The 27,537-nt window shown below is 47.5% G+C and overlaps 1 protein-coding gene across 2 annotated transcripts in view; it reads left to right on the top strand.

Annotated features, from left to right (window-relative positions):
* Positions 1 to 27,537, top strand: part of DDB1 (damage specific DNA binding protein 1) — a 67,002-nt gene that overhangs the window by 32,084 nt on the left and 7,381 nt on the right. For both annotated transcript variants that reach the window (XM_077288002.1, XM_077288003.1), the window contains exons 8-19: positions 1,303 to 1,419; positions 3,580 to 3,682; positions 16,860 to 16,935; positions 17,023 to 17,131; positions 17,585 to 17,763; positions 18,647 to 18,810; positions 18,919 to 19,026; positions 19,108 to 19,315; positions 19,398 to 19,493; positions 19,591 to 19,702; positions 26,819 to 26,942; positions 27,032 to 27,196. In XM_077288002.1, coding sequence (XP_077144117.1) covers positions 1,303 to 1,419; positions 3,580 to 3,682; positions 16,860 to 16,935; positions 17,023 to 17,131; positions 17,585 to 17,763; positions 18,647 to 18,810; positions 18,919 to 19,026; positions 19,108 to 19,315; positions 19,398 to 19,493; positions 19,591 to 19,702; positions 26,819 to 26,942; positions 27,032 to 27,196 — 1,561 coding nt within the window. The remainder of the gene's footprint in view (positions 1 to 1,302; positions 1,420 to 3,579; positions 3,683 to 16,859; positions 16,936 to 17,022; positions 17,132 to 17,584; positions 17,764 to 18,646; positions 18,811 to 18,918; positions 19,027 to 19,107; positions 19,316 to 19,397; positions 19,494 to 19,590; positions 19,703 to 26,818; positions 26,943 to 27,031; positions 27,197 to 27,537) is intronic.

Raw genomic sequence — 27,537 nt, 5'->3', positions numbered from 1 at the left:
CTTCTGCCTATGCACAGTGTACACAGAAGGCTGCCAATCAATGGTGGGGGCGGGGTTATACAGTGCTCAGCATTCAGAGAACTGCTAGATCTGCAGCAGAGAAAACATGGATTTTATAAGAATTGCATCAAGGATCACAATAAGTGATACATCACTGAATCAGGGTCTCTGCCCCTACATCATGCTGCTCCCAGATAAGCCTGGTAACAGATGGCCTTTAATGAAGCACCCTTCCTGCACCTCATGTCCTAATTCCACCCTGAGTATTTTATCATTGTTCAGCGCCCATTGACTAATACTGACAGGGTATATGTAAGCATTTTGAGCACATGGAAATTAAAAGTTGTTTGACATAAAGTAGTGATGACGACACATTAATGCAGATTTCCGGTCCTATTGCAAAATCATGTAGTTATTGTCATATTCAGACGTTGTATGTATTGGACAATGTCTTTATGTGAAAAACATCTTTCTGAAAATAAGACAATCGCACAATGTAACTTGCTGAATCTTCCATCAGTTGGGCTGCTAAAGGGGAAAGCAAAGAAGCCTGAGCAGGTCCCCGCCAAGTGTTAACTCTTAATCCCCTAACAGAGCATTTAGGAGAGTGTTTTCTAAAGCAGACAATCCCTTTAAATGTGTTCTCCTGCCAAATAACTCAAGAGGCTTGTCGATTGTAGCAGAAAGTCTTCAAAGGGACTGCTCGGCTTTACTGAGCATTATAGCACTTTGGTAGAGATCCCAGCGACCAGACATACATAACCAGTACGCCATGGATGTTCCTGGCAGAAAGTCTATAATACATCTTACAACTTACATACCTTTACCATGTTGCTTATTTTTATACATATACATACACTTGTAAGAAACAGAAATGTTATCTGTTATTTGGTGTGACTGCGTTCAGAACGTCATCCGTGCCCCTGGGGACACTTACACACAGTTTTTGAAGGAACTTGGAGATTGTTCGAAACATCTTGGAGAACTAACCCCAGATCTTTTGCGGATGTCGCTTGCACAGATCTTCTGCGGATGTCGCTTGCACAGATCTTCTGTGGATGTCGCTTGCCCAGATCTTCTGCGGATGTCTCTTGCACAGATCTTCTGCGGATGTCTCTTGCACAGATCTTCTGCGGATGTCTCTTGCCCAAAAACGCTGCGGATCCGCATCCAAATCTGCAACGTGTGCACATAGCCTTACTCATGCATATATTTGTGTGCGCTGTCCTTATACTTGCTGACCTTACTGCTCATAATAACCAATATCTAATGTCTTTTTCTTTTTTTTTTGTCTCTTCGTAGCTTACTGCAGACAGCAATGAGCAGGGCTCTTATGTTGTAGCCATGGAAACTTTCACTAACTTGGGCCCCATTGTGGACATGTGTGTTGTGGACCTTGAGAGACAGGGCCAGGGACAGGTGAGATTAAAGAATTTTTGTTTCTCAAGTACTGTATATACTTGAGTATAAGCCGAGGCAACTAATTTTGCCACGGAAAACTGGGTAAGATTATTGACTCAAGTATAAGCCGGGTATGTATTGCCCCCTCATCCCTATCCTGGTATGCGTGGTTTCCCCCGTCTGGGTCCCCCTGTTGTATGCATGGCTCCCCCGGTCCCCAGCCTTGTATGCATGGCTCCCTCGGTCCCATCCTTGTATGCTCGGCTCCTCCAATCCCATCCTTGTATGCTCGGCTCCTCCAATCCCATCCTTGTATGCTCGGCTTCCCCTATCCCATCCTTGTATGCTCAGCTCCCCCTATCCCATACTTGTATGCTCAGCTCCCCCGATCCCATCCTTGTATGCTCGGCTCCCCCGTTCCCATCCTTGTATGCTCGGCTCCCCCGATCCCATCCTTGTATGCTCGGCTCCCCCAATCCCATCCTTGTATGCTCCACTCCTCTGATCCCATCCTTGTATGCTCGGCTGCCCCGATCCCATCCTTGTATGCTCGGCTGCCCCGATCCCATCCTTGTATGCTCGGCTCCCCCGGTCCCATCCTTGTATGCTCGGCTCCCCCGGTCCCATCCTTTGTGCTCGGCTCCCCCGGTCCCATCCTTGTATGCTCGGCTCCCCCGGTCCCATCCTTGTATGCTCGGCTCCCCCGATCCCATCCTTGTATGCTCGGCTCCCCCGATCCCATCCTTGTATGCTCGGCTCCCCCGATCCCATCCTTGTATGCTCGGCTCCTCCAATCCCATCCTTGTATGCTCGGCTCCTCCAATCCCATCCTTGTATGCTCGGCTTCCCCTATCCCATCCTTGTATGCTCAGCTCCCCCTATCCCATACTTGTATGCTCGGCTCCCCCTATCCCATCCTTGTATGCTCGGCTCCCCCGATCCCATCCTTGTATGCTCGGCTCCCCCGATCCCATCCTTGTATGCTCGGCTCCCCCGATCCCATCCTTGTATGCTCCACTCCTCCGATCCCATCCTTGTATGCTCGGCTGCCCCGATCCCATCCTTGTATGCTCGGCTGCCCCGATCCCATCCTTGTATGCTCGGCTCCCCCGGTCCCATCCTTGTATGCTCGGCTCCCCCGGTCCCATCCTTTGTGCTCGGCTCCCCCGGTCCCATCCTTGTATGCTCGGCTCCCCCGGTCCCATCCTTGTATGCTCGGCTCCCCCGATCCCATCCTTGTATGCTCGGCTCCCCCGATCCCATCCTTGTATGCTCGGCTCCCCCGATCCCATCCTTGTATGCATGGCTCCCCCGATCCCATCCTTGTATGCTCGGCTGCCCCGATCCCACCCTTGTATGCTCGGCTCCCCCGGTCCCATCCTAGTATGCTCGGCTCCCCCGGTCCCATCCGTGTATGCTTGGCTCCCCCGGTCCCATCCTTGTATGCTGGGCTCCCCCGGTCCCATCCTTGTATGCTGGGCTCCCCCGGTCCCATCCTTGTATGCTCGGCTCCCCCGGTCCCATCCTCGTATGCTCGGCTCCCCCGGTACCATCCTCGTATGCTCGGCTCCCCCGGTCCCATCCTCGTATGCTCGGCTCCCCCGGTCCCATCCTCGTATGCTCGGCTCCCCCGGACCCATCCTCGTTTGCTCGGCTCCCCCGGTCCCATCCTCGTATGCTTGGCTCCCCCGGTCCCATCCTCGTATGCATGGCTTCCCTGTCATACTCTCCCCCCTCGTGCTGCTCTGGACGTCCCTGCATCTCCATTGTCCCGGCGCGGCAGCTTCTTCCTGTCCTGAGCGGTCACGTGGTACCGCTCATTAAGGACATGAATATGGGCTCCATGCTATGGGAGTGGAGTCGCGTGCATATTCATTACCTTAATGAGCGGTACCACGTGACCGCTGAGCACAGGAACAGGAAAGAGCTGCTGTCGCTGGGTCAGAGATGCAGGGACGAAGATGCAGCGACAGAGGGGATAAGTATTGATGTCTTCTGGAAGCCGATGGCTGCACAGCCGCCGGCTTTCTGGACCATGACTCGTGTATAAGCCGAGGGGGTTGATTTCAGCACAAAAAAAGTGCTGAAAATGTCGGCTTATACACAAGTATATAAGGTAATTCTTATCATTTATGTATTCTTATATTATATACATATTTTTTTTTTTTACCTCTGCAGCTTGTTACCTGCTCTGGAGCCTTTAAGGAAGGTTCACTAAGAATTATCAGAAATGGCATTGGCATCCATGAACACGCCAGCATTGACCTACCAGGGATCAAAGGTAATGTGGAAACCCGCAGACAATGCTCTTGTTTCTATTTAACGCAGTCACCATCCTGTGGCCAGACATATCACACTTCACTTAGAGGGAGACTGCCAGCAGATAGCTTCCTACTAAACTCAAGTACACTTAGACCATTAACCCCTTCTCCACATGGTAGTTTTTCATTTTCTTTTGTTTTTCTCCTCCCCTATTTCCAAGCCTGTTTTTCTTTTTTTTTATTCTTCCATCCACATAGCTGTATGAGGGCTTGTTTATTTTGCGGGCGATTTGTAGTAGTTTTGAATGACACCATACTTTTTACCATTCATCTTACTGAAAAACAGGAAAAATTGGTAATTTTTTCTTTTTTGGGGGCTGGAGGGGAGTTGGCCTTTTGGTGTTCGTTGTGTGGTCAAAATGACCTGTGATATGATTCTCGATTATGGTGATGCCAAACTTGTGTATAAATATTTGTATTTCTTTGAATAGGACCCTTCACCAGTTTTTTCACGTTGAACTGTACTCATGTAATAGTGCGTGCAGAGCGGATTACAACTTTTTTTATGTTTGGGTTAATTTTCATTCCTTCTAAGTGGTTGTTAGCAGGGGTGTGCACTTCTCCCTGTGTGATGCTGATCAATCATAAACAGGCGGCAACACTCAAAGGAAAAAAGACCACTCCCCTCCATTGCTCAGAGCAGGTTTCTCCGTGTATGAGGTGTAATAATCCAGCTCTACTCTCCTGGTCTAACCTCCTGCATGATTAGAAAGCACAGATGACTAACATCTTTCAGATAAGGTCCCTGTGGGGTGGTAGGGGCAGCACAGCTGAGCTTAGTTGTCACATTACAAATGTTTTTATGATGTAAGGATACCGATCTGATATACTGGTCGAACTTCCTGTGTGATTAAAAAGCACAGATGAGTAAGGGTACTGTCACACAGTGCCATTTTGATCGCTACGACGGCACGATCCGTGACGTCGCAGCGATTGTATGATTATCGCTCCAGCGTCGTAGACTGCGGTCACACGTTGCAATCACGGCGCTGGAGCGATGCCGAAGTCCCCGGGTAACCAGGGTAAACATCGGGTTACTAAGCGCAGGGCCGCGCTTAGTAACCCGATGTTTACCCTGGTTACCAGCGTAAACGTAAAAAAACAAACAGTACATACTCACATTCCGGTGTCTGTCCCCCGGCGTTCTGCTTCTCTGCACTGTGTTATGCACAGCGGCCGGAAAGCAGAGCGGTGACGTCAGACGTCACCGCTGTGCTCGCTTTCTGGCTGGCCGGCGCTCACAGTGCAGAGAAGCTGAGACGCCGGAGGACAGACACCGGAATGTAAGTATGTACTGTTTGTTTTTTTTACGTTTACGCTGGTAACCACGGTAAACATCGGGTTACTAAGCGCGGCCCTGCGCTTAGTTACCCGATGTTTACCCTGGTTACAAGCGAACACATCGCTGGATCGCTGTCACACACAACGATCCAGCGATGTCAGCGGGTGATCAAGCGACGAAAGAAAGTTCCAAACGATCTGCTACGACGTACGATTCTCAGCAGGGTCACTGATCGCTGCTGCGTGTCAGACACTGCGATATCGTAACGATATCGCTAGAACGTCACGAATCGTACCGTCGTAGCGATCAAAATGGCACTGTGTGACGGTACCCTAACATCTCTCAGATAAGGTCCTTGTGGAGGAAAAAGCAGCACAGCTAAGTTTAATTGTGTCACATTACAAAGCCTTCTATCAGTTCTCCTAGCATGGTCACCTCTGCTGTACTGCTTCTCCATCGATGTGTTAGTATCCCACTTATGTCTGTTGAACTCAGAGCAACTTATACTTGCTCTACAGTGAGAGCAGAGCAGGCTATCTCACACAAACAGTCTGTTCTGGGCTACTCCTGATTGAGAAATAATTAAACCTTGCTCTGCTCTCACTGTCCTGAGCACAACAAACATAAGTGTGACTTATCCCAGGAGGGGCAGTACAGCAGAGGTGACCATGCTAGGAGAACTGATAGAAGGATTTGTAATGTGACACCGCTCAACTTCGCTGTGCTGTCCTTTCCTCCACAAGAACCTTATCTGAAAGGAGTTAGTCATCTGTGCTTTTTAATCACACAGAAGGTTCGACCAGTAGATCCTTACATCTAACAAGGTGAAATTAAAGGTAATCTGTCCATAAGAAACCCTTTAAGTCGTCTATATCAGTGTGTAGGTCATAGGATCTGAATAAAAAGATACCTTCATATCTGTGAGCACAGCTCTGCAGTGAGATCAAGTTTTTTTGGTTTTTTAAACCCTTTTTTTCTAACAATTTATTTTTTTTGTTCTTTTAAGGGAACCTTGAAAAGGCATGTACTGCCTACTACAATACCATAGTATTTCAGCATGTTGTAGGAAACTCAGTGTCACCAATCAATGTCTGCTGTTATGACCCCAATGGCGAGGGTCTCAGAGGAACGTGGAAGTCAGCAGAATACAAAAATCCAGCTCATAGGGCAGTGGTAACTGGGTTGACCATATATCTACTCCTAACGCCCACACTAGAAGTAGCCGGGGATCATTCCTACGTTGATTCTAGATGACACGCGCCAGCCGGAGAATCTAGCTACCCCTAGTAGAGGAAAACAAAGACCTTTCTTGCCTCCAGAGAAGGGGACCCCAAAGCTGGATAGAAGCCCCCCACAAATAATGACGGTGAGGTAAGAGGAAATGACAAACACAGAAATGAACCAGGTTTAGCACAGAGAGGCCCGCTTACTGATAGCAGAATTAAGAAAGGTAACTTATATGGTCAACAAAAACCCTATCAAAATCCACACTGGAAATTCAAGAACCCCCGAACCGTCTAACGGTCCGGGGGGAGAACACCAGCTCCCTAGAGCTTCCAGCAAAGGTCAGGATATAGATATGCAACAAGCTGGACAAAAATACAAAACCAAAACAAATAGCAAAAAGCAAAAGGCAGACTTAGCTGATATAACTGGAACCAGGATCAGTAGACAAGAGCACAGCAGACTAGCTCTGATAACTACGTTGCCAGGCATTGAACTGAAGGTCCAGGGAGCTTATATAGCAACACCCCTAACTAACGACCCAGGTGCGGCTAAAAGGAATGACAGAAAAACCAGAGTCAAAAAACTAGTAACCACTAGAGGGAGCAAAAAGCAAATTCACAACAGTACCCCCCCCTTAGTGAGGGGTCACCGAACCCTCACCACGACCACCAGGGCGATCAGGATGAGCGGCATGAAAGGCACGAACTAAATCGGCCGCATGAACATCAGAGGCGACCACCCAGGAATTATCCTCCTGACCATAGCCCTTCCACTTGACCAGGTACTGAAGCCTCCGCCTGGAGAGGCGAGAATCCAAGATCTTCTCCACCACGTACTCCAACTCGCCCTCAACCAACACCGGAGCAGGAGGTTCAGCAGAAGGAACTACAGGCACAATGTACCGCCGCAACAAGGACCTATGAAATACATTGTGAATAGCAAATGACACAGGAAGATCCAGACGAAAAGATACAGGATTAAGGATTTCCAATATCTTGTAAGGCCCAATAAAACGAGGTTTAAATTTGGGAGAGGAGACCTTCATAGGAACAAAGCGGGAAGAAAGCCACACCAAATCCCCAACGCGTAGTCGGGGACCCACACCGCGGCGGCGGTTGGCAAAGCGCTGAGCCTTCTCCTGTGACAACTTCAAGTTGTCCACCACATAATTCCAGATCTGCTGCAACCTATCCACCACAGAATCCACCCCAGGACAGTCAGAAGGCTCCACATGACCCGAAGAAAAGCGAGGATGGAAACCAGAGTTGCAGAAAAAAGGCGAAACCAAGGTGGCGGAACTAGCCCGATTATTAAGGGCAAACTCAGCCAACGGCAAGAATGTCACCCAATCGTCCTGATCAGCAGAGACAAAACACCTCAAATAAGCCTCCAAAGTCTGATTGGTTCGCTCCGTCTGTCCATTAGTCTGAGGATGGAAAGCAGACGAAAACGACAAATCAATGCCCATCCTACTACAAAAGGATCGCCAGAACCTGGAAACGAACTGGGATCCTCTGTCTGACACAATATTCTCAGGGATGCCGTGCAAACGAACCACGTTCTGGAAAAACACAGGAACCAGATCGGAAGAGGAAGGCAGCTTAGGCAAAGGAACCAAATGGACCATCTTGGAGAAGCGATCACATATCACCCAGATAACGGACATGCCCTGAGATAGCGGAAGATCAGAAATGAAATCCATGGAGATATGTGTCCAAGGTCTCTTCGGGACAGGCAAGGGCAAGAGCAAACCGCTGGCACGAGAACAGCAAGGCTTAGCTCGAGCACAAGTCCCACAGGACTGCACAAATGACCGCACATCCCTTGACAAGGAAGGCCACCAAAAGGACCTGGCCACCAGATCTCTGGTGCCAAAAATTCCCGGGTGACCTGCCAACACCGAGGAATGAACCTCGGAAATGACTCTGCTGGTCCACTTATCCGGGACAAACAGTCTGTCAGGTGGACAAGACTCGGGCCTATCAGCCTGAAATCTCTGCAACACACGTCGCAGATCCGGAGAAATAGCTGACAAGATAACTCCATCTTTAAGAATACCAACAGGATCAGCGACTCCAGGAGCATCAGGCACAAAGCTCCTAGAAAGAGCATCGGCCTTCACATTCTTTGAACCTGGTAAATACGAGACAACAAAATCAAAGCGGGAGAAAAACAATGACCAGCGGGCCTGTCTCGGATTAAGGCGTTTAGCAGACTCGAGATACATCAGATTTTTGTGATCAGTCAAGACCACCACACGATGCTTAGCACCCTCGAGCCAATGACGCCACTCCTCAAATGCCCATTTCATGGCCAACAACTCCCGATTGCCCACATCATAATTTCGCTCGGCAGGCGAAAACTTCCTAGAGAAAAAGGCACAAGGTTTCATAACAGAGCAACCAGGGCCTCTCTGCGACAAAACGGCCCCTGCCCCAATCTCCGAAGCATCCACCTCAACCTGAAAGGGAAGTGAGACGTCAGGCTGGCACAAAACAGGCGCCGAAGTAAACCGGCGTTTCAACTCCTGGAAAGCCTCCACGGCAGCAGGAGCCCAGTTAGCTACATCGGAGCCCTTCTTGGTCATATCCGTCAAAGGTTTCACAATGCTAGAAAAATTAGCGATAAAACGACGGTAGAAGTTAGCGAAGCCCAAGAACTTCTGAAGACTCTTAACTGACGAGGGCTGAGTCCAATCAAGAATAGCTCGGACCTTGACTGGGTCCATCTCCACAGCAGAAGGGGAAAAAATGAACCCCAAAAAGGGAACCTTCTGTACACCAAAGAGACACTTTGAGCCCTTGACAAACAAAGAATTTTCACGCAAAATTTTAAAGACCAACCTGACCTGCTCCACATGCGAATCCCAATTATCAGAAAAAACCAAAATATCATCCAGATAAACAATCAAAAATTTATCCAGATACTTCCGGAAAATGTCATGCATAAAGGACTGAAAAACTGAAGGCCCATTGGAGAGCCCAAAAGGCATCACCAAGTACTCAAAATGACCTTCGGGCGTATTGAATGCGGTTTTCCATTCATCACCTTGCTTAATGCGCACAAGGTTGTACGCACCACGAAGGTCTATCTTGGTGAACCACTTGGCACCCTTAATCCGGGCAAACAAGTCAGACAACAGCGGTAAAGGATACTGAAATTTGACAGTGATCTTATTTAAAAGCCGATAATCAATACAAGGTCTCAAAGATCCGTCCTTTTTTGCCACAAAAAAGAATCCCGCACCAAGAGGGGAAGAAGACGGACGAATATGTCCTTTTTCCAGAGACTCCTTGATTTATGAACGCATAGCGGTATGTTCAGGTACCGACAGATTAAACAGTCTTCCCTTAGGAAATTTACTGCCTGGGATCAAATCTATAGCACAGTCACAGTCCCTATGAGGAGGCAGTGCACTGGACTCAGACTCACTGAAGACATCCTGATAATCAGACAAATACTCCGGAACTTCCGAAGGCGTAGAAGAAGCAATAGACACAGGCAGGGAATCCTCATGAATACCACGACAGCCCCAACTTGAGACTGACATAGCCTTCCAGTCCAGGACTGGATTATGGGTCTGTAACCATGGCAGCCCTAAAACGACCAAATCATGCATTTTATGTAAAACCAGGAAACGTATCACCTCGCGGTGTTCAGGAGTCATGCACATGGTAACCTGTGTCCAATACTGCGGTTTATTTGCTGCCAATGGTGTAGCATCAATACCCCTAAGAGGAATAGGATTTTCTAATGGTTCAAGAGTAAATCCACAGCGCTTAGCAAATGAGAGATCCATGAGACTCAGGGCAGCACCTGAATCTACAAACGCCATGACAGGATAAGATGACAGTGAGCAAATCAAAGTTACAGACAGAATAAATTTAGGTTGCAAATTACCAACGGTGACAGGACTAACAACCTTAGCTATACGTTTAGAGCATGCTGAGATAACATGTGTAGAATCACCACAGTAGTAGCACAAGCCATTCTGGCGTCTATGAATTTTCCGCTCATTTCTAGTCAGGATTCTATCACATTGCATTAAATCAGGTGTCTGTTCAGACAACACCATGAGGGAATTTGTGGTCTTTCTATCACATTGCACCGAATTAGGTGTCTGTTCAGACAACACCATGAGGGAATTTGCGGTCTTTCTATCACATTGCATCGAATTAGGTGTCTGTTCAGACAACACCATGAGGGAATTTGCGGTTTTGCGCTCCCGCAACCGCCGGTCAATTTGAATAGCCAGTGCCATAGTATCATTCAGACCTGTGGGAATGGGAAAACCCACCATAACATTCTTAATGGCTTCAGAAAGGCCATTTCTAAAATTAGCGGCCAGTGCACACTCGTTCCAATGTGTCAGCACGGACCATTTCCGAAATTTTTGGCAATACACTTCAGCCTCGTCCTGCCCCTGAGACATAGCCAGCAAGGCCTTTTCTGCCTGAATCTCAAGATTGGGTTCCTCATAAAGTAAACCGAGCGCCAGAAAAAACGCATCAAGATCAGCCAATGCCGGATCTCCTGGCGCCAGCGAAAAAGCCCAATCCTGAGGGTCGCCTCGTAAGAACGAAATAACAATTTTTACTTGCTGAGCAGAATCTCCAGATGAACAGGGTCTCAGGGACAAAAACAATTTACAATTATTCACGAAATTCCTAAACTTAAACCTGTCTCCGGAAAACAGTTCAGGAATCGGTATTTTAGGTTCTGACCTAGGATTTCTGATAACATAGTCTTGTATGCCCTGCACACGAGTAGCCAGCTGGTCCACACTTGTAATCAAGGTCTGGACATTCATGTCTGCAGCAAGCATAGCCACTCTGAGGTAAAGGGGAAGGAGAAAAAAAAAAACTCAGAATCTTCTTTCTTATAATCCCTCTTCTGCAATGCATTAAACATTTAATATTGGCCTGGCAAACTGTTATGACCCCAATGGCGAGGGTCTCAGAGGAACGTGGAAGTCAGCAGAATACAAAAATCCAGCTCATAGGGCAGTGGTAACTGGGTTGACCATATATCTACTCCTAACGCCCACACTAGAAGTAGCCGGGGATCATTCCTACGTTGATTCTAGATGACACGCGCCAGCCGGAGAATCTAGCTACCCCTAGTAGAGGAAAACAAAGACCTTTCTTGCCTCCAGAGAAGGGGACCCCAAAGCTGGATAGAAGCCCCCCACAAATAATGACGGTGAGGTAAGAGGAAATGACAAACACAGAAATGAACCAGGTTTAGCACAGAGAGGCCCGCTTACTGATAGCAGAATTAAGAAAGGTAACTTATATGGTCAACAAAAACCCTATCAAAATCCACACTGGAAATTCAAGAACCCCCGAACCGTCTAACGGTCCGGGGGGAGAACACCAGCTCCCTAGAGCTTCCAGCAAAGGTCAGGATATAGATATGCAACAAGCTGGACAAAAATACAAAACCAAAACAAATAGCAAAAAGCAAAAGGCAGACTTAGCTGATATAACTGGAACCAGGATCAGTAGACAAGAGCACAGCAGACTAGCTCTGATAACTACGTTGCCAGGCATTGAACTGAAGGTCCAGGGAGCTTATATAGCAACACCCCTAACTAACGACCCAGGTGCGGCTAAAAGGAATGACAGAAAAACCAGAGTCAAAAAACTAGTAACCACTAGAGGGAGCAAAAAGCAAATTCACAACAGTCTGCCACAGGCTGGTTTTCATAGGAGTACCATCATGACAGGCATGGGGGTCTTCATCAGACCTCCACCTGTAATGATAACCTAACAAGAGGATGTTCGCTGAGATTTGTCTCGGATGGCCGTGTCATTTTTCTTTTGCGGTATATTGTACAATAAGTGGGAGGTATCTGTTATGATCTGGTGACCTTGGAGCCGCATGAAACTTTCTCTGGAGTCGGTGGAACCTGTACTGACCGCAAATCCTGAACTAACACCGCAACTAGAAGTAGCCGTGGGGTGTGCCTAACATACCCTAGACACCTCGACACAGCCGGAGGACTAAATACCCCTATAGATGGAAATAGGAATGCTACCTTGCCTCAGAGCAGACCCCCAAAGGATATGCAGCCCCCCACGAATAATGACTGTGAGTAGGAGAAGAATAGACACACGCAGGTAGAAAACAGGATTTAGCAAAAGAGGCCACTCTAGCTAAATAGGAAAGGATAGGACAGATTACTAGGCGGTCAGTATTAAAACCCTTCCAAAAATATCCACAGCAGATAATACAAAAAGTTCCACAATCTAACTAAAGACATGGAATGTATATCTGCCACTCCAGAGAATCCAACAAGACTGAGAAAATACTGACACAATCTAAGCTGGACAAGAAAACACAAAGAATAGCACTGAATTGTGAAGCACACAACATGTGTGCCACAGGAAAAAAAAACCAGACACTTATCTTTGCTGATTTGGCAGAAAGGCAGGAGGAACCAGGCAGAGGTCCTACACCTCCCAACAACAATTGACAACTGGCAAGGACTAATGAATCCTGCACGCCTAAATACCCCAGTCAGAACTGCAATCAGCAGACACACCTGACCAGGACTGCAACTCAGGGGCAACTGCATTACCACCTACAACCACCGGAGGGAGCCCAAAAGCAGAATTCACAACAGTACCCCCCCCCCTCACCAGAGCCCCGAGGCCAATCAGGACGAGCCAGATGAAAAGCATGAACCAAATCAGCAGCATGGACATCAGAAGCAAAAACCCAAGAATTATCCTCCTGGCCATAACCCTTCCATTTGACAATGTACTGAAGCCTCCGCCTCGAAAAACGAGAATCCAAAATCTTCTCAACCACATACTCCAACTCCCCATCAACCAAAACAGGGGCCGGAGGATCAACAGAGGGAACAACGGGCACCACATATTTCCGCAATAAAGATCTATGGAAGACATTATGGATGATAGAAAAAGAGGCCGGAAGCGCCAATCGAAAAGACACCGGATTAATAATCTCAGAAATCCTATAAGGACCAATAAACCGAGGCTTAAACTTAGGGGAAGAGACCTTCATAGGAACATGACGGGAAGACAACCAAACCAAATCCCCAACCCGAAGCCGGGAACCAACACACCGACGACGGTTAGCAAAACGTTGAGCCTCCTCCTGAGACAACACCAAATTGTCCACCACATGAGCCCAAATCTGCTGCAACCTGTCAACCACAGAATCCACACCAGGACAGTCAGAAGGCTCAACCTGCCCAGAAGAAAAAGGAGGATGAAAACCAAAATTACAAAAAAAAGGCGAAACCAAAGTAGCCGAACTAGCCCGATTATTAAGGGCAAACTCGGCCAATGGCAAAAAGGCCACCCAATCATCCTGATCGGCAGACACAAAGCATCTCAAATAAGTCTCCAAAGTCTGATTAGTTCGCTCGGTCTGGCCATTTGTCTGAGGATGAAATGCAGAAGAAAAAGACAAATCAATGCCCAGCCTAGCACAAAAGGCCCGCCAAAACCTAGAAACAAACTGGGAACCTCTGTCGGACACAATGTTCTCCGGAATACCATGCAAACGAACCACATGCTGAAAAAACAACGGAACCAACTCTGAAGAGGAAGGCAATTTAGGCAAAGGCACCAAATGAACCATCTTAGAAAACCGGTCACAAACAACCCAGATAACCGACATCCTCTGGGAAACCAGAAGATCAGAAATAAAATCCATAGAAATATGCGTCCAGGGCCTCTCAGGGACCGGCAATGGCAAAAGTAACCCACTAGCACGGGAACAACAAGGCTTGGCCCGCGCACAAGTCCCACAGGACTGCATAAAAGAACGCACATCACGTGACAACAAAGGCCACCAAAAGGACCTACCAACCAAATCTCTGGTACCAAAAATACCAGGATGACCAGCCAACACAGAACAGTGAACCTCAGAAATCACTCTACTAGTCCATCTGTCAGGAACAAACCATTTCCCCACAGGACAGCGGTCAGGTCTATCAGCCTGAAATTCCTGAAGAACCCACCGTAAATCAGGGGAAATGGCAGAAAGGACCACCCCTTCTTTCAGAATGCCGACCGGTTCAAGGACCTCAGGAGAATCAGGCAAAAAACTCCTAGAAAGGGCATCAGCCTTAATATTCTTAGAACCCGGAAGATACGAAACCATGAAATCAAAACGGGAAAAAAACAAGGACCATCGAGCCTGTCTAGGACTCAGCCGTTTGGCAGACTCGAGGTAAATCAAATTCTTATGATCTGTCAGGACCACAATACGGTGCTTAGCTCCCTCAAGCCAATGTCGCCACTCCTCAAACGCCCACTTCATAGCCAACAACTCCCGATTGCCGACATCATAATTGCGTTCAGCAGGCGAAAACTTGCGGGAGAAGAAGGCACACGGTTTCATCAAAGAACCAACAGAATCCCTCTGAGACAAAACGGCCCCTGCCCCAATCTCAGAAGCATCAATCTCAACCTGAAACGGAAGAGAAACATCTGGTTGGCGCAACACCGGAGCAGAAGTAAATTGGCGTTTAAGCTCCTGAAAGGCAGAGACAGCCGCAGAGGACCAATTCGCCACATCAGCGCCTTTTTTCATCAAATCAGTCAAGGGTTTAACCACGCTGGAGAAGTTAGCAATGAAACGGCGATAAAAATTTGCAAAACCCAAAAATTTCTGAAGGCTCTTCACGGATGTGGGTTGAACCCAATCATGAATGGCCTGAACCTTAACCGGATCCATCTCCATAGATGAGGGAGAAAAAATAAAGCCCAAAAAAGAAACCTTCTGCACCCCAAAGAGACACTTAGACCCCTTCACAAACAAAGCATTGTCACGAAGGATCTGAAATACCATCCTGACCTGTTCCACATGAGACTTCCAATCATCGGAAAAAATCAAAATATCGTCCAAATATACAATCAAGAATTTATCAATATAAGTCCGGAAGATATCGTGCATGAAGGATTGAAAAACAGATGTAGCGTTAGTGAGCCCGAATGGCATCACAAGGTATTCAAAATGGCCTTCGGGCGTATTAAACGCAGTTTTCCATTCATCACCCTGCTTAATACGAACAAGATTATATGCCCCCCGAAGGTCAATCTTCATAAACCAACTAGCCCCCTTAATCCTAGCAAACAAATCGGAAAGCAAAGGTAAAGGGTATTGAAACTTGACCGTGATCTTATTCAAGAGGCGATAATCAATACAAGGTCTCATGGAGCCATCCTTCTTAGCAACAAAAAAAAAAAACCTGCTCCCAACGGTGAAGAAGATGGCCGAATATGCCCTTTCTCCAAAGACTCCTTAACATAACTCCGCATGGCGGTATGTTCAGGCACACACAGGTTGAAAAGTCGGCCCTTAGGAAACTTACTGCCTGGAATCAAGTCAATCGCACAATCACAGTCCCTGTGCGGTGGAAGGGAACTGGACTTGGGCTCATCGAATACATCCTGAAAATCAGACAAAAACTCTGGAATTTCAGAAGAGGAAGAAGAGGAGATTGACATCAAAGGAACATCATTATGAACCCCCTGACAACCCCAACTAGTCACAGACATAGATTTCCAATCCAACACAGGATTATGTACCTGCAACCACGGGAAACCAGCACGATAACATCATGCAAATTATGCAACACCAGAAATCGACAATCTTCCTGATGGGCTGGCGCCATGTGCATGGTCACCTGTGTCCAAAACTGGGGCTTATTTTTAGCCAAAGGTGTAGCATCAATCCCCCTTAAAGGAATAGGGTTCTGCAAAGGCTGCAAGGGAAAACCACAACGCCTGGCAAACTCAAAATCCATTAAGTTCAAGGCGGCGCCTGAATCCACAAACGCCATGACAGAAAATGATGACAATGAGCAGATCAAGGACACCGATAACAGAAATTTAGGTTGTACAGTACTGATAGTAAATGAAGTAGCGATCCTCTTTGTCCGCTTAGGGCAGACTGAAATGACATGAGAAGCGTCGCCACAATGACTTTGCTCTAAGGACGACGCCACAGCGCGCACAGTTTGACGCTCCCGCAAGCGCCGATCAATTTGAATGGCCAGAGACATAGAATCACTCAGACCGGAAGGCGTGGGGAACCCCACCATAACATCTTTAACGGATTCAGAAAGACCCTTTCTGAAAATTGCAGCCAAAGCATCATCATTCCATTTAGTCAACACAGACCATTTTCTAAATTTCTGACAAAACAATTCTGCTGCCTCTTGACCCTGAGACAGGGCCAACAAGGTTTTCTCCGCTTGATCCACAGAATTCGGTTCATCATATAATAATCCTAAAGCCGGAAAAAAGGCATCTACATTAAGCAAGGCCGGATTCCCAGATTCCAGGGAAAATGCCCAATCCTATGGATCGCCACGCAGCAGTGAGATGACAATTTTAACCTGCTGAATGGAATCACCGGAGGATCGCGGTCTCAGAGCAAAAAACAGTTTACAATTATTTTTAAAACTGCAGCAGCACAGATTTTTTCTTTTTTAATGTTGATGTATATGACTTTTTGTACAGGTGATTGGCATTGTATGGACAAAGCTAAAATAAAAAATAATTTTTGTCTTATTATTTTTTGGGGTCCATAATGATGGTATAGCTTTTTTTTAATTTCATAATGTTTTTTCTGCTGTTCATCAGGTTTGTGGCCGCTCCGAGTTGCCGCCAGTCGTGAGACGGATGACACTTTGGTTTTGTCTTTTGTGGGACAGACCAGGTACGTTCTGAGCTGCAGTGGGGGGTTCATGCCACTTATTACCGCACACACTTTATTTTGCCATAATAACATCTAGTTACCTTGCAGAGTTTTGACCTTGTCGGGGGAAGAAGTGGAGGAAACTGACCTTGCTGGCTTCGTTGATGATCAGCAAACGTTTTTCTGTGGGAATGTGGCCCATCAGCAGCTCATTCAGGTTACCAGATATTTTGAATATAGTAGTTCAGCATGACATTTCATCGTGCCATTTACCCCATCAGCTCTCCTGCGACATGCCTTGCAGAAGGGTTCACCTTTACCTGTTCTGTAAGAGATTTCTCACAAATCTATTACAGTTCTCGGCACACTAGCAAAACCATTGACATGGCGTAGACCTCTCGTGACAATGTATCATGAAATCATTTTGCTTTTAAAAAGCAAACCACACATCTCAGGACATGTTGAGCCAAGAGGAAAGGTTAGGAAGGGCACATCTATAGGTACGCTCTTAGTATACAAATATATTGTACATTATGAGTGAAAATAACAGAAATATTTGGTATTCTTTCATCAACAGTAACCTATATGATATTAAGCTCATTTTTTATTTTGGACAAAAACCATCACAAAGTTATCTGAGCACCCTCACATCAATTACTTTGTTTTTCAGATCACATCAGCCTCTGTACGACTGGTGTCGCAGGACCCCCAAAGCCTGGTTAGCGAATGGAAAGAGCCCCAAGGTCGTAAAGTTAGCGTGTGTTCCTGCAACAGCCGCCAAGTACTGCTGGCAGTGGGCAGAGTCCTTTACTACCTGGAGATCCACCCAGGGGAGCTAAAACAGATGAGGTGCGATGGTTTATTGTGCGCCTCAATTCTCTTAGGCACTGATCATTACTTATTGATGATCTCTCGCGCAATGTTTTATGCCTGTATAAATGTGCATGTAATGTAGGGAAAGTGCATTAATATACTCACCGATCACCATCTTCTCCTGTCTCCAGTCTTCTCATTCAATTTATTGCAATTCCAACTCATCGGATTATACTGTGGCATATGTGCAAGCTTGAAGTCACTTTAAGGGCTCATTCAGACATATGTGCAAATCAATCTGAGAATGGACTGCAATGCACGGACTGGTTGCAGCTCTACCTCCACGAGCGTAACAGCCACATAGAAACACATGAAGCTGTCACGCTCTGGTTGGGAGACTCACAGCCAGTCCGTTCATTAGCGGTCCATGCTCGGTCAGATTTGCATGGATGTCTGAATGAGCCTTTACAATGTCAGCCTTGTTCTGACGCTCCATATACATGGATTCTAAAAGTGACTTCTGGCTCAGACACAAACTCCTGTGTCATCTATCAAGTTGGAATTGCAGTCACATGAGTAATAAGAGGACCAGATTGGCACTGGAAGATGATGAGGTTCAAACCCCTCCAAGAACAACATCTGCAAAGAGTTTGTATGTTCTCTCCGTGTTTGCGTGGGTTTCTTGCGGGTACTCCGGTTTCCTCCCACATTCCAAAGACATACTGATAGGGAATTTAGATTGTGAGCCCCATCGGGGACAGTGATTATAATGTGTGCAAACTGTAAAGCGCTGCGGAATATGTTAGCGCTATATAAAAATAAAGATTATTATAATTCCGCTACATTGCACATTTGCACAGGTTTAAAGTATAAAAAGTTTCATGGGAGCGCTTCTTTAAAATGTTTCCATTTCCACCAGTTGCACTGAAATGGAGCATGAAGTTGCCTGTCTGGACGTCACTCCTTTGGGCGGCGGTGATGCTATGTCCACACTTTGCGCAATCGGCCTATGGACCGATATTTCCGCACGAATCCTTAGTTTACCAGGATTTCAGTTATTACATAAGGAGATGTTAGGTGGAGGTAAGTCACAATGAAACTTCATATAGGAGGGAGATGACTGACTTGAAGTATTGAGCCAAGTCCAAGAAAACTACATATTCTTAGTATTTCAATTTTTAACCTCTTCAGAGATTATCCCAAGATCCATCCTCATGACTTCATTCGAAAACAGTCACTACCTGCTGTGCGCACTGGGAGATGGAGCGCTCTTCTATTTCAGCCTCAATACAGAAACTGGTACGCGAGTTATAATCCATGTTCCTTTCTGCCTGTGCACATACGTACTGGTAACTAGTTACTATCCCTCTGACTTCTCAGGTCTTTTGAGTGACAGAAAGAAGGTGACCCTGGGGACACAGCCCACTGTTTTGAGGACTTTCCGATCTCTGTCCACAACAAACGTTTTTGCCTGTTCTGACCGTCCTACAGTCATCTACAGTAGCAACCACAAGCTGGTCTTCTCCAATGTTAACCTGAAAGAGGTCAACTATATGTGCCCCCTGAACTCTGAAGGATATCCTGATAGGCAAGTCATAGGAAGAACTTTCTTAGTTTTACTTTCTTCGGTGTTGGTTTCTTTTTGGTCTGTTAACGCCTTATATTTACAGTTTGGCCCTAGCGAATAACAGCACCCTTACCATCGGAACCATCGATGAAATACAAAAGCTTCATATCCGAACCGTTCCACTGTTTGAGTCTCCCAGGTAAATTCACAGGAGGGGAAAACGTTTGAGGCTATTTATTAATTTCTTATCACACGGGGGAAGTTCTCATAGAGCTTTATTGTCTGATTTATTAAAGGAAGATTTGCTATCAGGAAGTTTCTCAGTGTTTTGGAGTGCTCTCCAGCCGAACTGAGGTGCAAGATGCTAGTGGAGGCAGCTCTCCTCTTCGACCAAGTGCCAGTACCCAGGTCAGTGAAAATAGTGCTTATATTTATATAACAAAAATTAATAGATTGAGCAAGAGATGTTTAGCGGGTGTCCTCCACTTTGGACAACCCTTTTTTTATTAGAACAAACTTTCGACAATAAGTAAAGATTGTGCAAGTTAAAAAAGGCTCCCCTTGTTCGGACCCCACTCTGCCAACTCAGACCATAATGATCCGAGGTTGGATTATTCTCCCAGTGTGAATAGAGTATTGAATGTGACGGCTGCTGGAAGTTTAGGCCCCCGACTATTCTGCAGCATAGACGATTGTGGTGGTCTCCTAAGGAGAGCACTGTGGTCACTAATGGGATGGAGCTTAATGCTAGGCAGCTTCCTCACATCAATCAGGTGGTGGGTAGCAGGTTCCTTTCTTCTAGAGCAGTGTTTCCTTAGTATTGCATTTGTGATGGAATTAATGCATGATGAAATATATTATCACCGTTGCAATACTAAAGGATATCCTGAAAACTTGACCTGTTGGTGGGCCTTGAGGACTGGAGTTGAGAAACACTGTTCTAAAGATTGTTATGGAGTCTGAAAGTCTTCCTAGCAAAGAAATGCAAATAGCAAACTCCTGTTTTCAACAGATATTAAAAAGGTTATTTGTGATCAAGAAGAAATAACTAGCCAAAGGGGCAGAATGTTGTATTATAACAAAACTATTCCCAACTCTAGCAATCCCCGCCATTAATGCGATCTGCCTCCATTTTTCTGATATCTGGACATCACCTTTAATCATACATGCATATATTCTTTATATACCAGGCAAGAGTAGAGTACAATGTCTCCACATGATGTTTTGTGATTCTTTTCTCCTTCGCCTCATTGTGGGACACAGAACCATGGTGTTATGCTGCTGCCACTAGGAGGACACTAAGAAAACTTGAACAAAATTAGCTGCTCCCATGCAGTATACACCCTCATGCTGGCTGTAATTGAACCAGTTCTTGCTTAGTGTCCGTAGGAGGCACTTGGGTCTGGGATTCAGACCCCAATATTATTTCACTTTTTTAATATTTTTACGTTTTTTCTTCACGAAACGAAGGGGCGACGGACCTCTTCAGGGGTCCGATCTCCCCAAATCATCAACAGGAGGGAACGAGGAGTGTCGCCTCCCCGTACCCCCTCCTGCACCGTTTCTTTGCCATGCCTGGGCTTGCTTTAGAGGCGACTGTTCACTCAGGGTCCCGATCTCCCCACACCACCAACGGACGGGAACACGGAGTGTCGCCTCCATGTACCCCCTTCCAGAGCCAGGCTATAGCCGGACAATAGCCCTGACCCATCCCTAAGGATTGAACCCATGGGATGTACAGAGACCGCCATTGGCGTCCGTGCAGCCCCCACTGCATCACCACTGACAGAAAGCGGATGATGGAAGGAGGCAGTCTGTCCCTCTCCACCTCCCTATCTAAGGGATGTTGGATTGAATGGCCTAAGAAGCACAGCACATTTCTGGCTCTGCTACATCTGCGCCTGCAGCAGCTGACTGTGAGTAAGCGCAGCGTCCAGCGGCGGCAGGAGGGCTCTGCTCAGGCCCAGAGAAGGTCCTGGTCCCTAGGGGGATGTCCTGATGTACGGCGGCATGTTCGCCGCTTCCGCGCTCCCCTCTCATCGCGCCGGCGCAAAAAATGTAGTCCCCAGCTTCTGGCCGGACAAGGCCCATGGTTCTCTCCTTTCTTCTCCCACCCAGGCGGCTCCGCCCACGGCCCAAAATTGAGTCCCCAGCTTCTGCTAGGACTAGGCCCGACTCTGCCCTTAATTCTACCCACAGGGGCGGTCCCCTCTGTGTTTCAGGCACTTCTCATACCAAACAAGAAGTGCCACTGGGATCTCGGCGGTTATCTTGGACACACACACGTGCGGGGCTGCGTCTTTTCCTATGCGGTGTCTGGCACAGCAGAGCGGGCAGGAACCGCAATAAAGATCGTAGACAAGGGACATCTTCCTTGGGGGCACAAGACACAGGTCCTGGGTAAGCTACAAAACGGAGCTTAACCCCTTCTCTGCAGTACACTTCCCTGAGTAGAGTGGGGTATCAAGGGTACACTATGTCACAGCCTAAAGCAAAGAAGGCTAACAAAACATACCCAGTGTTTTTTTGCCTCATGTACCAACTTGCAATTCTTCATTACCCCGGGGCCATAATAATAATAATTTTATTTATATAGCACCAACATATTCCGCAGCGCTTTACAATTATAACCCATTTCTGCGCAGCCTGTGGCCCGGCATGCGTCCAGGAGCCATCCACTAATGCTGACCCTAGTGGACCTGGTTCCCCTGAGTGGGCTACGTCTCTGGCACAATCTGTCTTCTCTGGTCAAAGCAATAGAGTCTCTCTGGGACCCCTCCTCAAGTCAGGGCTCTCTTTTACCTGGTATGGAAAGCTCCTGTATGGGAACCGTCAGCCAGCAGAGGTCTTCCCCTAGGAAGATCCGCACAAGATTCTCGCTTCGGGGTCCGTGAGTCCCATTTCCCGCTCCCCCTCTGAAGGGGTTCTCAGCGAACACGACTCAGAATACGAGTTGGATGTCTCCATAGACCTGGACTCGCAGGAGTATCAGGAGACGGTAGATACCCTCAATGAGGCAGTCAACAAGACTCTGAGGGTGGAAGAAGACTCTTCCGCTATACCAGATCACGCGGTGTCCTTGAAAAGGGCTAAATATCCCCATAGGGTATTTGTCAATCACCCCGAGTTTACGTACATTGTTCAGAGACATAGGAATTTGCCGGACAAACGTTTCACGGGGCAGAAGCCCCTTGAAACAGATATCCCTTTGCTCCTGATCTAAGGAAGAGCTGGATAGAGTCCCCGTCAGTAGATCCTCCCATATCGCGTCTCTCATCCAAAACTCTCTTATCCCTATCTGACAGCTCATCGATTAAAAATCCCACTGACCAACAGATTGAAAATCTTGCTGGTCAGTCTTTGAAGCCTCCGGCTCTACACTTTCTCCATCCTTTGCTGCGACATGGGTGGCTAAAGCTATTGCCGCTTGGGCAGAGGACCTTTCTAAATTCATTCAAGAAAGTAACCTTTCTCCTGAGGCAGCGAGTTTAGCTAATCAAATTTCCTGGGCTGGCGATTACGTGGTACACGCTTTACTAGACGTAGCCAATTGCGCTGCGTTGGCACTGCAAATGCCGTCCCCATCAGGAGGGCATTATGGCTCATAGAGTGGCGCGCGGATTCAGCTTCAAAAAAGTCCCTAACCTCTCTGCCTTACCAGACTGGTCGCTTATTTGGAGAGAAACTAGATCAACTTATCTCCGATGCTACTGGAGGGAAAAGCAGATTCCTTTCCCAACGAAAGCCGAGCCGGCCTTTTCGGAGTCAACAGCAGACCCGGTTCCGGACTTTTCGTGGCAACATGAGTTGGCCCTCTACATCCACTTCTTCTGGCTTGGGACGTCCTCCGCGTAAAGACAGGGGCTCCCAGGTCTCATATAGACCCATTCCCTCATGGAAAAGCAGGCCAAAACAATCTAGATCAGGGGTGTCAAACTGCATTCCTCGAGGGCCGCAAACAGGTCATGTTTTCAGGATTTCCTTAGCATTCCACAAAGTGCTGGAATCATTCTGTGCAGGTGATTAAATTATCACCTGTGCAATACAAGGAAATCCTGAAAACATGACCTGTTTGTGGCCCTCGAGGAATGCAGTTTGACACCTCTGATCTAGATCCAAGGGTTCCAGATCCCACAGATTCTCTGCGCAATGACTCCTTCCGGTATCCGGCGGACACCAGCAAAATAGGCGGCCTTCTGCTTTTGTTCATGCCTGGCTGTCGCTTGTACACTATAGGTGGGTCAGGGACCTGGTGTCTTCCCCATACAAGATAGAGTTCTCTTCTTCCCCGCCCACACATTTTTTCCAGTCTTGTTCCCCCAAAACAGGATTGCGGGCGACCGCTTTCTACCAAGCCATAGACGCACTCCGCAAAAACAAAGTCATCATTCCGGTGCCCCAAGACGAAAAGTTCAAAGGGTTTTACTCGAACCTGTTCGTGGTTCCAAAAAAGGACGGAACAGTGCGCCCCATACTGGATCTAAAACTGTTAAACAAATTTGTCTGAGTTCGTCACTTCCGAATGGAGCCCTCCGCTCGGTCATCACCTCAAAGCAGAATGGGGAGTTTCTCGCATCCATAGACATCCGGGATGCTTATCTCCATATCCCGATTTTTCCACCTCATCAAAGATTCCTACGTTTTGCGATTCACGACGAACACTTCCAGTTCACGGCTTTGCCCTTCGGCCTTGCCACCGCCCCCAGGGTGTTCACCAAGGTCATGGTGGCGGTCATGTTTATTCTTCATTCTCGGGGCATGGTTGTTCTACCATACCTAGACGACCTATTAAAGGCCCATCATTTCAGGCCTGCACAGACTGCGTAAGCATCATGGTGGATATTCTTTCTCGCCTGGGTTGGATGATCAACTTAGACAAATCGTCGCCGGGACCAGCTCAGCAGATACCCTTCTTAGGCATGATCCTAGACACTTCCCCAGGGGTTGGTGATCTTTCCTCCAGAAAAAGTTGTGGCGTTACAACAAGGAGCCCAGAGGCTCTCCCGATCTGTCACTCACTCCATTCGGTTCGGGATGACAGTGCTAGGCAAGATGGTCGCAGCAATGGAGGCAGTTCAGTTCGTCCAGCTACACCTCTGGCCCCTGTAACATGTGCTTCTGACAGCCTGGGACAGGAACCCGTTCTCTCTAGACTGTCGGTTCTGGCTGTCTCAGGGCGTCAGACAGACCCTCAGATGGTGGACTGTGAGATCTTCTTTGGATCAGGAAAAATCTTTTCTCCCATTACGTTGGCTGGTGGTGACCACCGACGCCAGTCTCCTAGGTTGGGGGGCGGTCTTCCGTCATCACATGGCTCAGGGACGCTGGTCCGCTCTGGAATCCCGTTTCTCGATCAATCTCTTGGGAATACGAGCAATCGGGTTGGCCCTTCTGCGGTTTCATCATCTTCTGGCAGGTCACCCCATCCGGATTCACTCTGACAACGCCACGGCTGTGGCGTACATCAACCATCAGGGGGGCACCCGCAGCAAGCTTGCAATGCTCAAAGTAAGTCACATTCTCCCATGGGCCGAGAGGAATCACTTTGTCATCTCAGCAGTCCACATCCTGGGAGTAGAAAATTGGGTGGCAGATTTTCTCAGCTGTCAGGGTACCGCGTCGGGAGAATGATCTCTTCATCCGGAAGTTTTTCAGCAGATTTGCCATCGCTGGGGGACGCCGGGTGTCGATCTGATGGCGTCAAGGCTAAATGCACAGTTTCTAAAGTTCATAGCCCACTCTCGCGATCCGGTAGCCATCTGGGTGGTCGTACTGGTTCTACTGTGGCATCAGTTTCGCTTTCCTTATGTGTTTTCCCCGCTCCAATTACTTCCGAGGGTGATCAGGAAGATCGGAGGGTATCCCACTGATTCTGGTCGCGCCAGATTGGCCCCGGCGAGCTTGGTATGCGGAACTGATACAACTCGTCGCCGACGTTCCCTGGATGTTGCCAGATCGTCCCGACCTGCTTTCTCAATGCCTGATTTACCACCATAACTCAGGGGCTGTGTCTTTAACGGCTTGGCCGTTGAATCGTGGGTTCTAGCCCAATATTTTTTTCCCAGCAGGTGGTTTTCACCATGATTAGCTCTCGGAAGCCCGTGTCCGTGCGCATTTATCATCATCTTTGGAAGACTCATGGTGCAAGGACCGTGGACGTTCCACCCTCGTGTTTTCCATCCCTTCCATTTTGGAATTTCTCCATACTGGTCTCGAGTCAGGTCTAGCGCCTCGTTCTTTGAAATGCCAGATTTCTGCCTTATCCATCCTATTCCAACGCAGGATAATGACCAGTTGAAAACCTTCATCCAGGGGGTGGCCCACATGGTACCTCCCTATAAAATGCCTTTGGAATCATGGGATCTTAATTTGGTCCTCGGTGTTCTTCAGGTGGCTCCTTTCAAACTGCTGCAGGATGTATTGCTAACCTTGCTTTCTTGGAAGGTAGCTTTTCTGGTGGCGGTAACGTTGATCAGACGGGTCTCGGTGTTAGCGGCTTTATCCTGCCGAACTCTGTTCATTTTCCACCAAGACAACGTAGTTTTGAGGACGTCTCCATCCTTCCTACCTAAGGTCGTCTCTTCCTTCCACCTAAATGAGGACATTGTTTTGCCTTCGTTTTGTCCAGCACCTGTCCATCGTATTGAGAGAGCTCTTCACACACTGGATGTGGTGAGAGCTCTTCACACACTGGATGTGGTGAGAGCTCTTAGAAGGTACGTGTCACGGACGGCGCCTTTCCGCAAGTCGGATGCCCTGTTTGTGCTTCCGGAGGGGCTCAGGAAAGGTCTACCTGCTTCTAAGGCTACAATAGCCAGGTGGATTCGCTCAGTGATTCAAGAGTCTTACCATGTCAGAGGCAAGCCTATCCCAGTGGGGATTAAGGCACACTCCTCTCAGTCAGTGGGTGCTTCTTGGGCTATTCGGCATCAGGCGATGGCACAGCAAGTTTGCAAAGCTGCGACTTGGTCCAGCCTGCATACCTTTGTAAAGCACTACATTATTCATGCTCAGACTTCTGCAGATGCGGCCCTTGGCAGAAAGATTCTGCAGTCGGTGGTAACACATCTGTAGACTACGTTACATGGGGTTTTCAGCTATGTTCTGTTTCCCACACAGGGACTGCTTTAGGACGTCACATGGTCCTGTGTACCCCAATGAGGCGAAGGAGAAACAGGGATTTTTGTGTACTCACTGTAAAATCCTTTTCTCCGAGCAAGTCATTGGGGGACACAGCGCCCACCCTGTTAGCCTGATGGCTTCTGTTTATTTGGTTTGACATTGTATTCTCTTTGATCGTTATAAGGTCCTACTGCTTTGGCACTGAACTGGTTCGATTATAGCCAGCATGAGGGTGTATACTGCAGAGGAGGAGCTAATTTTGTTCAAGTTTTCTTAGTGTCCTCATAGTGGCAGGCAACATAACACCCATGGTCCTGTGTCCCTCAATGAGTGGCTCGGAGAAATGGATTTTATGGTGAGTACACAAAAATCCCTGTTTTAACATGTCTCTTATTCTACTAGGCCCTTTCCTCCAGTGTGAGCAGCAGTAAGCTGTTTTCAGGAAGCACGTCCCCCCATGAAACCTCCTTTGGAGAAGAAATCGAAGTCCACAACCTTCTCATCATCGATCAGCACACATTTGAAGGTAGTAAGCCAGATAGATTTCCATTAAAGCCTGACCCAGTTGTGTTTTTATGTAGGAGGCTTATTCTCATTTTGTTCTTCTCTCCTTAGTCTTGCACACTCATCAATTCTTGCAGAACGAGTACACCCTCAGCTTAGTGTCATGTAAGCTGGGAAAGGATCCGAGCACTTATTTCATTGTGGGAACTGCCATGGTGTACCCAGACGAGGCCGAACCAAAGCAAGGAAGGATTGTGGTTTTCCAGTATTCTGATGGTGAGAAAAGGCACATGCTTCTATGTATGAATGGGTGAGCGGTTTTACAAAGCTGTATTCTGTTTAAAGGGACTATCTTAATAAGTAAAACTCTTTTCCTTGTGCCCTACTGGGCATAATAGGGGTTTCTCTGCCAGGGCTGTGGAGTCGGTAAGCCAAACCTCCGACTCCTCAATTTCCATGGCCCCAAGTCTACCAAAATGGGCTCTGACTCCACGACTCTGACTCCACAGCCCTGGTCTCTGCAGTGGTATCCCTCTTCATTAGCCACATTAGTGGGCTTTAATTAAGGAGCAACTCCACTCTGGTGAATTGGGACCGACCACCTATTACAGGGTCTG

The sequence above is a fragment of the Ranitomeya variabilis genome, chromosome 2 (genome assembly GCF_051348905.1).
Source record: "Ranitomeya variabilis isolate aRanVar5 chromosome 2, aRanVar5.hap1, whole genome shotgun sequence".
In the NCBI taxonomy this organism is placed as follows: Eukaryota; Metazoa; Chordata; class Amphibia; order Anura; family Dendrobatidae; genus Ranitomeya; species Ranitomeya variabilis.
Note: the sequence above shows the minus strand (reverse complement) of the source record. Positions and strands in the feature narration are given on the sequence as shown.